We start from the raw sequence: 18,654 nt of genomic DNA, 5'->3' as shown, positions 1-18,654 counted from the left end.
TGAGGTGATGGTCTTTCGTAGTTTTGGTTACTAGTTTGACCATTAGAATGCCCATTAATTTGCATAGGCTGTTTATCTCTAGCCAATATTTGTTGAGGGACATTTGAAATTTCCTCCATATGTCTTGTGTTTGTTGGCTGGTTCGATCCATGAAGGATGTTGCCCATCTTTCCATTGTGTTCATTAACTGCTGTCCCATGGCATCTACTAGGCCACCCATGGATTCATTGGCTGAGTAGATAGAACAGTGGATAGTCCAATTCCTTGGCCTCGTCCAATAGTTTGAACATGTGGTACTTGTTCCGAAGTGCTGGTCTGTTCGACCATAGGTTCTGAAAGAACATGTACTTCCACAGGATGTGTTATCACATTATCCTCTAGATTAGGTATTTCTACCTCTCCTTCCACGCCTTTTTCCAAGCGTTCATTTTCTCCTTGTCTCATACGTCTAGCCATTTCAATTACTCCCACTGGGCGTGCCAAAAATATATGTTGGCTTTTTGACTCTTGAAGGTTATTATTGTAAATTTGAGCATGCCAGCAAGAATCAATCAGTCCTTACAGAATATTAATTTCCAACCAATTATCAGACGATTGTGTTTTAGTTCTTTCAGCCTCAATGAAGATGACTTCTACTGGTGACTTTGTTTTAGGAGAATTAAGCAAACAATGATTAAATGAAGAACAATTATAGCATTTCATTAAGAAAATGGAAGGCTTACAATGATCCAAATCAGCCTCGTAGAGGTTTACAGTAACAAACTACTTGAAACTACTCTTATGAATGAAGTGCAGTGCAGGAATTTAAAGTATAGGAATGTAAAGAACAAGAAATATAAAACTGGAAAGGAAAATAAAGTAGATAAAATTGGTTTTTTGGATCTCAGTCTAGGGGCTCTTTCTAGGACCTTCTTTGCTATTTATACTTCTCAATAGTAACCGTCGAAATGCGCTTCTAACCGTCGAATCATCCTTCCATGATTGCTGATCATGTTCCCTCACAGTTAGCTCCACTACGCCATGTCTGCAGTCAGGCTTCCCTCCTGATATTTGAATTTAAATGAGTAATTGTTAAGGCCACGTCATCTTGTACTTCTCTGCTGATTCCATACTATATAGATCGATAATAACCAATACTAACTGCCACGTGTGTGATTATGATTGAAGACTTAAACTGTTTTCCCCATATTGCCCTCATCCTGCCACGTGTTGAACTGTGATTGGCTTGTACAAAATATGTAACCAACAGATATATAAAAAGAAGAGAACATTGCATTTAATGAAAATAACTCAAAACAATTGTATTTTTATGGATGTAAATATCGAAACAAAAGAGAGTTGTTTCTCATGCCACAACACTCACTTGCACCAAACACAGCTTCACTTGCAACTCTATAAAAGTACAAAAAAGTGTAATTACCTTGTTCTCATTTGAATGTATTATATATCTATCGAAAGAAATGTGTGTACATATATATACATAGACGTGTATGTGAAGGTGGAATTGGAAATGGAAAATGAAGAGTATTATCTGAAAATTGAGAAGTCCAGAAAATAATTCATTACCTCTTCATCAGTAAACAATACCAGAATTCAAGAAGATTTGAAAATGAATTTAATTCATGTGCTTGAATTTCGTGCCAATTAAACCAATTTTGATAAAGGCTACTAAAAACCATGAATAATGTTATATGTACCAATTGGTATACTAATTAGTACTAACAGATGATGTATCATAATTTTAGTGATTTTGGATATTTGTAATTTATATAATGAATGGGATCAGTAATATTGTTATAATATATGTTGGTATACTAATTGGTATACCAATTGGTGCATGTAGCACTACCGAAAAACCATTGGGTTTTGTATGAAAAAGATTTACGATCATTTAATAAGTGGAAAAAATTTGGGAACATACTATAAACTTCAATTATAAAAAATTTCCAAACCAAGTTAATGGTAATTTCATCATCCTCTGCAGCTACTTAAAAAAGTCATGCCTGACATCGTACCTCCAAGTCAAGAACGCTTAGGGGCATGCACCAGAGATGGATGAATTCTTTTTTCCTTGTGTTTTCCAAGTGTGAAACAATTTGAATTCATTAAGAAAATTGATATAAGCTTTACACAAAAGAAAATTGACGTTGTTTGACAAGCAAATCAGCAAAATATTTGTTAGCTGTTAAAAAAAGCAACTGAAAACAAAAGCCAAAAGAAAATATCAGAGAGTTCAAGTGCCTTAATATTTCATCCATTACATGACAATCCATTACACACAACACAACTGAGAATTTCTAGAATTGAGTCTAGGTTGACAATCCCAAGCAAACACATTATACAATACACTTTAGTCAGAGGAGTCTCCATCATGGAAGCCATCGTCACGATACGTAGGGCTGTAGTCATAATAATAATCATACAACATCGAACGCTCAGGCTTGAATGTTTGGATATGAGAAGCAAGCTTTAATATCTCATCATCACCCTCTTTGAAACCTAAGCAGTCCCTAACATCAAAATATTTAAGTTCTTTGCAGCCCTGCAAAATCATCACTAGGGCCCCTTCAGCCTATTTATGCAATTTCATTTGCTGAGTTTTTACCTTTCGAGTTTTGGATATATATAAAAATGCCATAGTGGCTGCTTGTCAGTAAATGAAGACATAGAACAAAAATGGTGCTATTCAAACGCCCCCCCCCCCCCAAAAAAAAAAAAAAAATCAACTAAATGAAGTTAGTTTGTAGAACTTACTTATCTGTAACATAAAGCAATGCTTCCTCTGTGCAACAGTTTGGAAGCGATAGAAAAGTTGCAGATCTAGCACTACGCTTAACTACAAACTTGATGAATGCAGTGACAGACAATTTATTATGTAATTGCTATTTATCAAGCAATCTTTATCTGGATTCATCATAAGGCCATGAATCAAATGAGAGTTTAGAAAAATCAAGTTGGCGCCAGCACAGAGGGCTGAGCGTGGCTTTGTACCATGACCTGTACGTGAAGGGAACATCCAATAGCAGTGATTCAATTCTAACTCTCTCAAACACATTCACCAAGCAATCCATATTCAAATCCTCCCATTTCCCTCCTTCCATCTACACCAATGTCAAATAAAGGGTAAGTATAAATATTATATATTTCTCTAAATAGAGAGAAAGATGAAAAAATTACGGCAAGGGGTAATTAATGAGTTCAAATTAGGATTAAAAGAGAAATCAAAATGTACAGTAACAAGTTAATCATACAAAACCAAAAACCAAAAACCCTTAAGAACATTCCCAAAACAAAAAGTGGGTAATCTCTAATTGGCTTGTATAAACTACTACATAACAAAAAACCCAATTCAAATACAAGCATAACAGGCAGATATAGAATCAGAAAATCAAGGAAATCCAAAAAGAGGGATTAACTATGCGATCATGAGGTAACCCAAGCACACCTGAAAGAAGTGTGGAAGAAAAAACACAGATTTATAAATTAATGTTGTTCTAAATTGATGAAGAAGACCTACCTCTGACATGATGAAGATGAGTAACAACAAAGTTTGCTCTGATTTTGATCACTCCGGCTGCCAGCAAATGCAGGATACGAAGAAGTCCATTTATAAACAGCAATGCATAGATAAACCTTCATTGATGAAGAAATAGCAATTTGAGAGCTGGGTGGAGGGAAGGTATCACTTTGTTGGGGTCTTTCCATTGCATTTTTTCTTTTCTTTTCTACCCTTTTCCCTCCTTACATATATATATATATATATTACAAATTATTTTTTGCTGTTATAATGAAAAATGGTAATGACCAAAATGTGCATTGGAATGTTATTACAAATATATTAAAGTATATATATTTGATGTCATATGAAAATATTTTAATTATGTTTTTTATTATTTTGAACAAACTACAACCTCATATCTAATTTGATAAATATTTGGTTATATAATTAAATTGTTCAATTTTTGAAACAATCTTTTTAACCATCAAATTAAGTCCTTTTTCAATTGGACTACATGAACTAAAACAAATAACTGTAAGCACTAAGTACATAAATTTGACAATTTTGATATGAAACCAAAAAAAAATAGATATAATTTAAGAGATAAAAGTGAAAATAATCTTTTTCTCCGCTTACTAACTATTTATTAAGACTTTGATTAACATCACGTTTGTTTATTTTATTTTTATTTTTCACATAAAAGGGTTGTCAATTAAGTTATGGATGTTTTATTTCTTGATTATTTGGGAGGTCATAACTTGTAAAAATCAGCTATCTTTTTCTATTTTGGAAAATATGGTGCTATTTTTTTATTTTTTATAATGCCTAACACCTACCAACGTGTAACTGATATAAAATGTGAAACCCATGAGTTTGTCAATCCCTTTTGTGTCTCTTCTATTTTTATTGTGGGTGTTTGGAAAGTGAATTTTTTTTGTAGGTGTTTTTAATTGTAGGATATTATTGGAGAATTTTTTTTTGTGTTTGGGAAGATAGTTGGGCTTTTTTATGGTTAGATATAATGTTTGTGAGAGAAAAAAGTGAAATAATTATGGGGTTTGATGTGATATTTTGTTTGGATTTTTTTTTTTTGGTTTTGTAAAATATTTGTCCTGTAGTGAAAAAATTAAAAAAAAAAAAAATCCAAAAATCAAGTTCCCAAACACCGCCATTATTTTACAAAAGGAGAGTTTTAAAAACACACACATGACACAAACACTACCCCTGATTTTGATTGCCCCATTTCCTAGCCAAAGTCAGTCCATAAACAAACAAAAGATTAAGAAATGAAAGGTATCATTTTGTGAGAGACTTGGAAGTCTTTCATCTTTCTTTTACCTTCACATTTTTTGTTCTTTTTCCTTTCTTCAATGCTAAGTACTTTGTTTTTTTTTTTGTTTTGTTTTGTTTTTTTTTTTTTGTCTCATTAAAATAAAATAAAAAGGCATTGCTTTAATAATAATTTGATTTACTTTTAAACTTAAATTGTTGGATTATCTTCTCTGACTTGTGTTGTTATAATGAAAATTACAACAAAATTATTGCTGAGAAAAAATAACCAAATTTCACAATTGAGTAGATCTATTGTAGATAGACAACCATATTTGCTCTCAAAATCACCTATAAAATAATCTCCCTCTCCATTAGGTGGCATGATTAACAAAAGTTAAAATTCGATGATCGTTATCCCATTAAATCAATGAAATGATAACATAAAGCTTGAGCAAAATATGAAAATATTTTCACCCATGCTTCCACAAGAAAGCCATGGAATTGAAAACATTTCAAATTGTTCTTGATATAGCTTATAAAAAGCACAAATTCAAGAACATATATTTACAAAATTGGAATCATGTTACTCATGAAATTGCAGAAATGATTTAACAGAGAGAATACCACTTTTCTAGTGCTTACTTTTTTCTTTTCTTTTTTCTCTAATCCAATTTCTAATGCTTAAACAAATAGATTCTCTACCATGCAATGATCAAATGAACCAAACAAACAAAAAGTAAATAGATGACATGCGAAGAACAATATCCAAAGGTTGTGTCATATTCATATCAACCAGAAAGGAACACCACCAAATAGAAGAGTTAATAGTTTAAATGGAAGCTGACATTACAATCTTTCCTTGCTTTTTCTTTCACCTTTGCATTACACAGTTCCAAGAAAGTATGGGCTTGTTTGGTTTATTTTTGGAAGAGTTGTTTTTGAAAAAAATTTGAGAGTTGCTTTAGAAATTTTTTTGGTTTGTTTGGTTGTATATTTTGAAAGTAGTTTTGGAGTTTGGGAGTTTGGGATGATTTGATATTTTGTTGTAATTAAGTAGATGTGTGTGAGAGAAAAAGTGATTGAGAAGGAAAGAGGAGAGAGAAAAAGTGATTGATTGATGTGTAAGAAAGAGAAAGTGATTTTGAAAATTTTTTGAGAAAAATCTCAAACCAAACAATTTTTTGAATTTTTTTTTTCTAAAACTCATCTCTAAAACTCAAACCAAACATAATGGGCTTGTTTGGTTTGTTTTTGGGAGAGTTGTTTTTGAAAAATTTTTTGGGGAGAGAGTTTAGAAATTTTTTGGGTTTGTTTGGTTGTATATTTTGGGAGAGTTATTTTTTTAGGAGTTTGAGATGATTTGATATTTTGGGAGAATTTGAGTAGATGTGTGTGAGAGAAAAAGTGATTAAGAAGGAGAGAGGAGAGAGAAAAAGTGATTGATTGATGTGTAAGAGAGATAAAGTGATTTTGGAAATTTTTTGAGAAAAACTCAAACCAAACAATTTTTTAGAAATTTTTTTCTAAAACTCATCTCCTAAATGCAAACCAAACATACCCAATATGTCTGCAAGGTTTTTTTTTTTTTTTTTTAGTTTTAAGCTAAGTAGATTCCTTCTGGGACACAGTCATTTTCCTTACAGCCCACCTCCATCTTGGTGCGTCATGCCATCAATTTGATCACCGTTCCTCATGTTAAGCTGCTCAATCAAATCAAGAGTTAATCCAAACAAGGCTACAAGCATGACATAAAACAAACTTTTACTCTCTTTTTTCCCCATTTCTTTCTTTCTTTCTTTCTTTCCGCAGTCAAAATGAGATAAGAACCGCCATTAATAACATGTCACCTTGAAGCTGACTAAATTTTATGAAATTGCGGAGAGAGGTAGTTTGTGCCTAGAGATTGTGAATAGGCCAAACTCTTAGAAGAAATTTTTACTACTAAGAGTTATATTCAACATTCAGTGAATAACCAGCAAGCACCAATTTCAAATTATGCCGAATCAATTATTATGCCAATATGAATTAAAGCATGAAAAATCAATGGCAACCACGACATAAATAGCAACGATATAGTAGGCAGGCAACCATTTACGTGGAAAACCTACCTTGTGCACAAGACAAAAAGTAAAAACCACGGTCACTCCCAACAACAAACAAATCCACAATCAGTAAAAAAGTTTATAAGATTCAAAACTCCTCACTTTCATGGCTCTAAACTTCTTATACACTCTTGATCTGATAGCTCCATGGAACTCCTTGCTCCGATTTTCATTCCTAGTGGCACCATTACACAAATTGCTGAGGTTGAATATGTCAAGCCAGTGTGTGCATGGATTATTGTACCAAAAATTAAGTGTGTGCATGGGTTTCAATGACTTTTTGAGAAATATGATAAAAACAATTTGTGTCTCGAAAGTGGCCAGCGTTTACCTTGGCCATTTTTGCCCATTTTACACTAAAGTTCGTGTAAACTAATCTAGGGTCAAGCTAGGTCAACTTGTGCAATATTGAAAAGTGTCCTAAAAATGGTTCCGTAATTTTTTTTGCAACAAAAAGTTTCACTTTTACCCTCATATGTTGTAGTCATATAAAGAGAAGAAAAAATGCAAATGAAAACCAAATGCAAATGGTGAGTCTCGAACCTACAACTAAGGGTTTAAAAATCGGGCTGGACTGGCCGGCTCAACCGGTTGAACCGTCGGGATTCCGGTCCGGATACACCCACTAAACCGTTCAAAATAAAAAACCAACCTATTTTGTGAGAATTGGGAAAACCGGCGATTGAACCGCTGAACCGGTCGACCCAGGGGCAGTTCACCGAGTCAATAAAACTGAGTTTTTGTTTTTTTAATTTATTATTTATTTCTTTCTTTCTTATAATATATATATATATATTACATAAGAAAATTTTAATTGGAAACTCTTTTTTAAAGGTCTTATCTTATGAGGAATCCTGTTGAAAGCTTGAAATTATTGTGAAAACCTCTACCTATTTATAAGAAAAAAATTCTTCCAAAAAAACTCAAGAAATCTATGTGAGATCACTACTACAAAAACAGTTAAAGATCACACTTTGATAAATAAAAATATTTCATTTTTATTAGAAGTGTGATAAAAAAAATTAGATTAAAATTTTAGTCACACTTAATTTGATTGAGTGTGATAATATTTATTTTTTTATGTTACTTTTTAATTAAGTGAGATTATATATATATATATATATATTTTTAATCACACTTTTTAATTAAGTGTGGTTATATATATATATTTTTTTAATCACACTTTTTAATTAAGTGTGGTTATATATATTTTTAATTAAGTATGATTATATATATATATATATATATCCACAGTGAAACACAAACAAATCAAACCCTCTCCCTCCCCGTCTCCCCGTCTCCCCCTCTCACCACTTAGCAATAGCTACGGTTTTATTATCTTTCTCTTCCCTGTAGAAACCCTAGTGTTGAAACTCCTATTCCCAACAACAACAATCACCATCAGCATTGGATCTGCCATCACCGATCTGCCGCTGTTGCCCGTCGTGCAGCACCTTCTTCTGCCGCAGAACCACCACCTCAGTGCCGGCGATGGCAGATCTTGAAGGACAACCAAACCCTAGAGAGCTACGGGTAATTCAATCGATTCTCACCATACTCGTTTTTTATATATGTGAATGTAGATATAGGTATTAGCATTGGAATTGGAGTTAATTTTGTTGGAATTAGCTGAATCAAGGAGTCTGGGTGTTGCAATTTCTGGGTTTATTGTGCATTGATTTAATTACTTATAAGGGATTGCAAGTTGTATAGTTTTGGTAAGGAGGTGATTAAGTATTGTTTATATGCAATTTTTGGATTTTTTGCTTTCAATCAAATTTATTGGAGGGAAACTTTAAAATTTTGATATCTCTCCAAAATTTTTGCTTTTCTTTCAATCAAATTATTTGAATTAAAATCATATGGAGGAAATATTGAATATTTGATTTTTTCTTCCAAAATTAAAATTAATAATATTTTAAAATATTTTATATTTTTTGGTAAAAAAAGTATTAGGAGAAATATTTAAGATTATTTAATTTTTTTAATTTATAATTTTATTACTTATATTGTACTTAAATATAATTTTAATATATTTATGACGTCGCGATTCCAATTCAACCCAACGGTTGAACCGGTGACCCGTCAATTCGATCCTTTTTCTGATTCACTCACCGGTTCGATTTTTAAAACGTTGCCTACAACCTCCCCCAACTTGAGTTTTTATACTATGTAAAGTCACTAATTGTCTCGAAAGCTTAAGTTGTTTGGAAATAAGTCCAACAATGTCTATCAAGATATTCAACAAAACCAAATATCAACATTTACATAAGTGTATTTAGTTTTGTGGTATACAAGTAGGGCCAACCCTGGGCTAAGGCTAGTGAGACTTGCACCTAGGGCCCCCAAATTTTAGCCCAAAATAGGGCCCTAAATTTTGAAAATCCTTTATACCATTAAGTTTTAGAAAAGGCCAATTATTGTTAGAGGCCCTCCAAAATAAAAAGGCCCACTAAAAAAAGGTCCAAACACAAACATGTTATACGCCAACATTAAAAACAAATAAAAAAAAGTTAGCTCAATTGAAAAAAAAAAAAAAAAAACTATTTTCAAATTTTATTTTATTATATTACTCAAGATTTGCCTCTGTCTGGGACCAATTAACTGGATTGGAGAGTTTTGACCCATTTTTTAATGAATCTCAATCCCTACTCAGAATTTTTTTGAAGAGTAATGCTAGAGATCCTAAATATTTTACTAAATATTTTATCAAATATCTTTACATCACATGAGTGTGAGACCTACATATAGAATTCACATGATTTGAGTCCCATATCAGCCATTTTAAGTAGAATATTTGAGATTTCCTAGCATTTTTCCTTTTCCTTCAAAAATGTTAGAGGCCCCAAAAATTCTACCAAATGTCTCACATGGTGTGGGACTCACATGGGACCCAGATTGTGTGGGTCCCACACTCATGTGAGACATTTGATAAAACTTTCGGTGAAATTTTTGGAGTCTCTAACATTACTCTTTTTCCTTCTTTGAATTCTTTTCCTCTTCCTCTCTCGAGACAAACAAAATATCTTCCAGACTTTTCAACTGGCAGAGGAAATACCTTTCCGCGCATATTTATATATATGTATATCCGAATCCGAGGCTAGAAGGGTCTCTGTGAGCAAATGCATTGAAAAGTTCTCTTCACTTAAAATCATTTTCCATTCAAGGTATAGGAGTAGAAGCGTGATGTTTTGTTTTCCTTTGTTTATATTGCTTAATTTTGATATATATATACACATTTATGTGATGTATATTCTTTGTTTGTGATTGGCATAGATGAAACGAGGAAAATGGGAGAATTTGAATACGGGTTGCTTGGTGAATGTGTTGAGGAGAGTGGGAATTGAATCGCTAATACTGAATGTTCCGTTTGTGTGCAAGTCATGGTACAAAGCCTCGCTCAATCATCTGTGCTGGCAACACCATGTTTTTCCTCGAATGCCTAGTGTTGATCATTCATTTCCTTGTGATGGCTTCACGCCAAAATTATTGGATAAATATAAAATAAAAGGAGAATTCTCTGTCACCTCATTCATCAAGTCCATAGTCAAGCGTGGTGATAAATCCACCACTTTTCTAGCCCTTCCCGTCTCTCGTACGGAAGAAGCATTGTTTTATGTTGCAGATGAGTAAGTTGGATCTACTACATGCTTTTTTATTTATTTATTTATTTTTATTTTATTTTATATTTTTGATCAAACCTTTTTAAGAGAAACCTCAATCTCTGGCCACATATTTTGTTTCTATATATTTTCAATTACTGGCTTCATGGCTCCATGATATAGATTTTATTAACATGTAGTGTAATTGTTAAAGAAATTTGAAATGCTTGTACATTTTTTTATTCTTTTTTTTAGGTACATATAGGAAATAAGAAAAGAGAGGCTAATTCTTCTCATACACATATCCTAGGATATCTATGCATTTTTTTATTCATCCAAGTGTGTGTCACCCTTAGAAAGCTCTTAACCCCTGGTTGGGTGTATATAGTATGCATCTTATGCAAAAAAATATAACTTCTCGTATAAAAAATGAAACTTTTTTTATTCTCACAAAATGTATAACTTCTCTCATAAAAAGTATAACTTTAGTTATACATAACTTTTAGGATATACTTTATAATTTCAAAATTCATAACTTTCATCACAAAAATCGAAACTTTTATATCACGGAAAGTAAACTTTTTCTACAATGTGTAAGTGCACATTGTAACATCTCCCACTTTATCCATATGTACAATGTTTGATTCCCTAATTGTTCAGTAACTAATTTACTGATTAATTTTATATTTTAATAATGAATAGTGTCAAAATATTGTTTTTGCAATGTTGTTTCAATGGTACAAATGTTATTTTTATTTCCTCACAAAATGCCAAATCAAAAGTCGTATATATTGATCCCATCCTATCATGATTTTTTATTGAGTGGTGTTACGGGCGTAAATTCTTGAACAGAAATTTACTCAAAAAATTATATTTGGGATGCAAGACCTTCATATGAATTATTTTTTTTTATTATACTTTTTGCACGTCTTTAGTGTTTACTATTCACCAGGTGTCCTAACTTGAGGGCTTTGGTGATGCCTTATGAGTCATGTTTTGAGGATGAAATCATCCCAAACTTATGAGCTAGTGGAAAGCTCTGGAGATTTTAGTACTTGGAAGCAGCCTTGAAATGGAAGAAATCCTTGCCGAAACAGTCATTCATTGCAAGAACCTTGTTGCATTTGCTGTTATAAGTGGCTATATTGAGGAACGTCATGCTTCAGCTATTGTAAACCTACTGCCAAACATCAAGCGCTTGAGTCTTAGGCATGCACACATGGCAAGAGAGAAGCTAGTGATGATTTTGAAGGGCTGTAAAGAACTTGAATATCTGGATGTTAGTTTCTGTGAAGGTTTCGACGAGGGTGATTGTGAAATATTGAAGCTTGCTTCTCATATCAGTTCATTCAAGGATAAGGGTTCCAGTTTGGATAATTATTACTGTGAAGATGATTGTAGTTCATTTCGTTATGATGGTTTCTTTGATGGCTACTGGTCTGAATAGTGTGTATTTGGGTCTAAAGGAAGTAGCCATTGAACAACAGTATATAGTGATGATTTTGAAAGGCTGCAAAAAAAATTGAGTATGTTGATGTTAGGATGTGCTTGGGTTTCGATGAGTGTGATGGTGAGATATTAAAGCTTGCTTCTCATATCCACACATTCAGGCATGAGGGTTGGCACTAGTTAGATTATTCTTGTTTTAGTTGCATGTTTTACCCTGATGGTTATGGCTCTGGCTATGTGTATCAAAATGTTCATTGTTGTTTTGTAATGGATGAAATACTGATGGTCTTGTGTTGCTTCTTATGAACCAAAAATGTATGTTCTTGAACGGACATTATTATGTTGTCATGCATCAGTTCTACATACTTTGCACGCAGATGCCCTTGAGAAGTTGAGATCTTCTCCATTCTAGAGTTCTAATGGACTATCTCAATTACATTATCTAGTTTCTAATGATATTTTCTGAATTAAAAATAATGGTAACTTATCTTGATTATTTCGCAATTCTTAGATGATGTAATGGAGATCTTTCATTACAACCATATAATTGAGAGGATGGCCTACCTGTTCTACATTGTTGTGCTAGATGGCATCTATCTTCTAAGCAATGAATATTATCTAAGAAAAGAGTTCTCTAATGTCAATAATGATGTTTATTACAGATACATTTATTATCTAGGAAGTTTCTGGAATTTAGTTTATATTTTAGCAACAGTAGTAGAGTTATCTTTATTGGTTGTGAATTGTTGTGGAATAATTAGAACCTCTTCTGGTGGCCAACATACAACTTTGTAACAAACTGCATTAGCCATGGGGTTTGGCAAAGCAGTAGTTGAATGTACCCGGGAAACAGTGGAAGAGCACGGGACAAGAGGATGAAAAGCGAGACCGAACCCATGACCAAGGCAATATTAGCTAGCCAGTTAAGGTCACTTACCACAAGATATACACCGGTCATGAATGCCACAGACATCATTATAAGAGAAACTCCCAACAAGGGTCCTGATATGTTGAGGGCACCAGTTACCAACTTGGTGTCAGCAAATTGTGCCCAAAAGAGGTTAACAGCAGCAATAATGGAGCTATAGAGGGCAATGGTGTTGGAAATCAGGACTATTTGAAATGAAAGTCTAGTTATTCACCCAAAAAAAATGTCTAGTCACCAAAGTCGCCATGCCTTCGTGTGGGTAGGTGTTTTTATATCTGCCTGGCAATGTGAAACCAGCTGAGAAGAGAAGGTCACAGTTGTCACTAGCATTGACACTAACAAAAGGGTGTTGACCATGTTATTTCTGTACTTCTTGGCAGGTGACTCTGGTGTAAGCTCGGGTCTGATAGTTTTTCGTGTAGCGGAAGGTTGAAAGATGAGCCATGTTATTCATCGCTACAGGGTAAAGTATTCACTACATTAGATTAAAATTAGAAAATGGTATATAAGCTCACCTTTTAAATCCAATAACGTGTAAAAGAGATGATTGATCGATGATTAAATAAGATATAAGAGAGATATTTTAAATATTCTAATAGACTGTCATATCACTAAATCTAAAAAGTGAGTCTAAAATAAATTAAATATATAAATATGAATTTAAGATTTTATATCTTTTAAAAATAGTTTATGACGTAAAAATGTCAGAATGAACTGTGGTCTAGTCCAAATACCACAGCAGTTAGCCCCAAAGCAGAGTGACTCTGCAGTATCAAAATGTTATAATCGGCAGCAATATAAGCACAACACACATATAAGATAAATGATTTACCTTTGGGAACGAAACCTCAGTCTCCATCTGCTCCTCAACAACATCCAGAGCAGTCATGCCACTATGGTTTCTCAAATTTACGTTAACTCACTTGTCCCAAGCCAAAGCATGCACACTCCGATTAAGTCCATTTATAGCAGCTAAATGCAATGGTGTGTTTCCATCTTCATCGATTTGGTTCAGAAGCTTTCCAAGTTCAGGAGTTTTGAGTATGTAATTAACTACACCAACTTTACTATTCTTGGCAGCTACATGAAGAATGTTTCGTCCTTGTTTGCCTAGCAGCTCCATTGCATCAGGGCAGCGTTGAAGAATCTCTCGGATAACATCAACGCGGCCGTCACTGGACGCTACATGAATAGGAAAGTTACCACTTCCATCTCTTTGATACGAGGTTACACTAAATTTCTCTAGTAAATGGGGCACCCCTTCAAGGTAACCCCGCAAGTATTGCGGAGGAAAGGGCAGTCGTCCCGTCCTCATCCTTCAAGTAGGTAAGTTTCGGTTCTTTCTTCAATATCGCTTCCAGGACATCTGATCATAGAATTGTTTGACAAACAAAAAAATACAACCGAACAAAGAAAACCTATGAGAAAAAAGATAGGAAAATTGTATTTAAATGTGAACACCTCAAAATCATTGCTAAGTGAGAGTCATGTACATGCCTCATTTGCACTAGACACCCACTTACTTGCATTTCAATGAAAATACAATTATTTTAAATTATTCTTATGTTGGACCATTTTAATATCTTTTATTTATTTATTTATTTATTTTTGGTGACCTTTTGTTTTGTCCATGAATGGATATTACTGGAAGGTCATGGGCATTGGTGGTAAGTAAATATTTTGGAGGTTTTGGGACTCTCCATTTTCTCTAGTTTAATGGTAATTATTTTCTAGTGTAATTTGTAAGGTTTTAGTTAGGGGTGTTCGCAGTTTGAATTTGGACGGTTTGCGGATCGGTTTGGATCCGCTCGCATCTATGCAGTTTGGAAAAAAGACAACCCACAACTGCCCGCAGTACGGTTTGCGGTTTGTGCGGACCAAGTTCGCAGATGTACTGGCGGTTTGTGGATTGGGTTTTTTCTTCAAAAATTTATTTTTGAGTCTTATTTTTTTTTCATTTTATAAATATTTATTTGGGTCCCTTTCTCCCCATTTTTTAAAATGCTCCAACATTGATAATTAATGAATTAAAACTTATAAAATTAAAAACGCAACAAAATCAATTCGTTACACAAACAAATCATTCAAAATCTTAAATCAAATCATAAACTAACATAAGCTCATATTTCAGAATCCTAAATTAGAACTCCATATTCATTAAGGAATTTAAAATTTCAAATCACACTTCATCCGGGACAAGTTCAGTTATGTAACAATAATAATATGATCAGTATTTATTCAGTTTCAGTTGATATAATACTATTAGCAAATGTAATGCTAGAGTAAATTCAAAGAATAAATGGTGTTTTGTTTTGGGCAAAAATATCTAGGTGGGATATAAGAATGAAATCAACGGTTAAGATTAAAAAAAAGAAAAAAGAAAAAGTGCGGGCGGGTTCTTGCGGGTGTGGGTTAAACTTGTAACCCACCCGTAACCTGCAAACATGCCATATTTCAAACTGCATCCACCTGTATTATATTTGCGAAACCGCCCATTTGTATGCTGATTGTGCGGGTTTTGCGGATCGGATAAACCGTTGCCCACCCTTGTGGCATATAAATTGTTTCTTTTTCATCTACTCATTCTACGCCTAATCTTTTTACACTTGAGAGATTACTAGCCAAAGAAGAGTATTTTCCTTGGTGGACCTTTGGTTCACCATCTTGTGTAGAGTTGGTCTGAACCATATGACAAGTGGTTGGATTGCATTGGTATCCTGGAGAGGACAAGTCAGAGTTTAGTGACAGCTGCATCGGTATTTGGATTTTTCCTACTGTAGTGTGTTTGATGTCCTTAAAGAAAATGAGATATATATATCTTATTTTCTTTGCATTATTTATCAATAAAAATATAATTCTTCTAGTATTGTCACCAACAATTTTAAGGAGATCAAAATAGAACAAGTACCATAAAAAGTCAATGACGGAATTAGAGATCTTAACAACCTTTTCAAGTTCAAGGAAGTCTATTTTAATAGGTGAAAAGGAAAAGTTATTTTTTACTTCATCCTTTTGAAAGTTGCTTTTGTTCTTACTGAGAAGAACCCAAACAAAATATCAACCAAGGATATGAATGATGAAGATTACGAGGCACATGAAGCAAAAGTGACTTCATACAATACAGATGAGTATAAATGTCATTTTTATCTCTTAAATTGCAGTGCTGATCAATTTTAAGATTATTATGACATCACTTACACTTTCGTAAAGAAAATTTGGAAAGCTGTTTTCTTGGTGTAGCTTTGTGTTCACCATCTTGTGCGGAGTTAGCCTAAATCATTCGACAAGTGGTGGGGTTGTTTTATCCTAGAGGGGACAAGTTAGAGTTTAGTGACAGCTGCATCGGTAATTGGGTTCTTACTGCAGTAGGTTTAATCTTCTTAAAGAAAACGAGATATCCGTGCATCAACCTGACCTATCTATATCTCATTTTCTTTGCATTATTTATCAATAAAAATATAATTCTTCTGGTATTATTACCAACATCTTATTTAACACTCGCTTAAATACATTTTTCCCAAAGAAGATGTTGGAAAAACTGGCAAGGATCAAGATATTATTTGTTCCAATCCCAGGAGGCTAGACCCTTGCAAGTTGCAGTCTGGTGTACGTCTTAAAAATTACTCCAACATTCCTTGTCAAGAAAGTTGTATGACTTTCAGTCTCCCAGTCTTGACACATATTTCACTTGCTAGGACATTAGAATAGAATATATATATATATATATATATATTTATACATATAATTTTTGGGTAAATTACACTTTTAATAGTTTGACCAAAATTTTATTTTGGTTCTTATTATTCCAAATTGAATAATTTGATTCCCACACTTTAAATCTAATTTTAATGTGGTTCTTCTGTTTAAGTTCGAAGTTAAAATCAACAATTTAGGGTCTCTTGAGGCATACAAGTAGAAAAAATTAATAGAAATTTAGACAAAATGACTAAATTGAAACTAGACTAAATTTTTTAAATTCAAACAATAGGGACCAAAGTGAATTTTTTTTATCAAATATAGAAGTATAAATTGTAATCTTAGAGTGATTTTTTGTATGACTGAAATATTTTTAATAAAATTATTTGTAAACACAAAATCTAGTGTTAAAATAACCCCAAAAAAACCCCATCCTACAACTATTTTTTTGATAAACAAGTGTCCGGTCCAACTTACGTGCACCCTCGACTAATCTCGAGACCCACACAAAGCGCCCCCTCTACGTGAATCTGGCAAATTTCGTGCAGAGCCTGCGGGCGTGACCCATATATAGCACCGATTGCTATAATGAGAGTTGAACCTGAGACCTAGATGAAGCACACCGCTATGCCCCAAGTTACTCTCACTAAACCAACCCCTTGGGGTTCCCATGTTAGCACTATCAACTCTTAGCCATCACCAACTCCCACCCTTTCCAGTCATCCCTACCACCACCATCCTTCCCAACTATGCTCACCATTGTTGCCACCACAATGATGTGGCTTTTTGTGATATATTCATTTTCAATCAAAACACCCATCATTATTTTCATAATTTTGAAAAGGATATAGCTTTTCTGTAGTCCACCACCGTGCAATTGGTTTACTGTGGGGCAACTTTGGGCCCACCTCAATGATCTATAATGTTCATCTTGTAAGGCTTGCTGAGTCAATTATCCATCCAAAAATCAAGTTAATCGAATATTGATAGCCACAATTTCCTCTGAAAAAATGAACGATCAATTCTGGAAATGATGCATATTGTTTATTTTTTAAGAGAAAAATGTCATCCAATCGTGAGGCTACCAATTTTCGATTAATTTGATTTTTTATATGAATAATATATTCCATAGGCCTGACTGCAGAGAAGCTGTATCCTTTTGTGTCAATCATTTTGGATGTATTTTCTATATGATATTTGTGGTTTGAAAATTATTTTCCTTCAATGAAAATGGAAAAATTACCTATATTCCTTCCTCTAAGGGCAGCATGCACTACTGATCTGGTTTCCGAACTAGACGTGGAAGTGTCCATCACCACTACCTCCACTGTTTCAGCTGTCATTAGCTTCACAAGATCAAGAAAACCAGCTTCCGCAGCCATGTACAGCGGAGACTTTCCTTCTTTATTAGGATAACTTGATACACACGGACATAACTCGAACAAAAATTCAGCCACTTTCTCATGATGATTTTTCAAGGCGACATGTAATGCTGTTTCTTCATTCTTATTGACTTCCTTCAGCGCTGATACTCTCCATTCTTCACTGTCCCTTTGTGGAAATCCAAGTAGGGACTTCACAGTGGACAGGTGCCCAGAACTTGCACCAGCATGGATTGGAAGGTTGCCATTAGAGTTTTTCTTGGAGAAGAGGTTGATTCGATGTGTGAGTATGAGCTCCACAAGGAGGATATGGCCTGAGTACGCTGCAATGTGAAGGACTGTATCCTCTTGAGGACTTACTTGATTGAAAGGAGAAGCTTCCCTATCTTCTATTTCTCTTTTAAAACCAGAAATGTCACCTGCTTTTGCAGCTCTGTAGATTTCAGGATTCATGTATTTAGCAACAAACATCCCATAATTGTCATCTTGAGACTCTTCATGTTGGTGCATGTTGATTTGTTCCATCTATAAGACAAAACAAATTAGTATAGTTGCTTGTAGTTCAAGGTGAGGGAAATGATTGAATTATATATATATATATATATGCGAAGCAAACTAGCAGCTTCTTCTACTTCTACTAATTTGGTATCTGTTTTTATAGTTGCTCTTTGTTTGTTTAAGTTCTAACTTTTGAAGACATGATGTAATTATTGCATTTTAAATT

At 33.7% G+C, this 18,654-nt stretch overlaps 1 protein-coding gene, 1 long non-coding RNA gene and 1 pseudogene across 2 annotated transcripts; 1 reads left to right on the top strand and 2 right to left on the bottom strand.

Moving 5' to 3' along the window:
- Positions 1-2,222: 2,222 nt before the first annotated feature.
- LOC114317170 (uncharacterized) lies at positions 2,223-3,727 on the bottom strand. Its single transcript, XR_003648428.2, has 2 exons — positions 3,518-3,727; positions 2,223-3,101 (listed from the first exon to the last, which is right to left on the bottom strand). It is a non-coding gene; the product is annotated as an uncharacterized LOC114317170 (long non-coding RNA).
- A 4,430-nt stretch (positions 3,728-8,157) lies between these two features.
- Positions 8,158-12,238, top strand: LOC114302576 (F-box/LRR-repeat protein At3g48880). Its single transcript, XM_082873143.1, has 3 exons — positions 8,158-8,406; positions 10,150-10,502; positions 11,428-12,238. The coding sequence occupies exons 1-3, from the start codon at positions 8,365-8,367 to the stop codon at positions 11,498-11,500; spliced, it is 468 nt and encodes a 155-aa protein (XP_082729269.1). The 5' UTR covers positions 8,158-8,364; the 3' UTR covers positions 11,501-12,238.
- A 280-nt stretch (positions 12,239-12,518) lies between these two features.
- On the bottom strand, positions 12,519-18,455 carry LOC114302574 (uncharacterized; annotated as a pseudogene).
- Positions 18,456-18,654: the final 199 nt, after the last annotated feature.

This window comes from Camellia sinensis, chromosome 6 (assembly GCF_055761805.1).
Source record: "Camellia sinensis isolate YWXY chromosome 6, ASM5576180v1, whole genome shotgun sequence".
NCBI classification, from domain to species: Eukaryota; Viridiplantae; Streptophyta; class Magnoliopsida; order Ericales; family Theaceae; genus Camellia; species Camellia sinensis.
The sequence above is the reverse complement of the archived record's forward strand: the minus strand, read 5'-3'. Positions and strand labels throughout refer to the sequence as shown.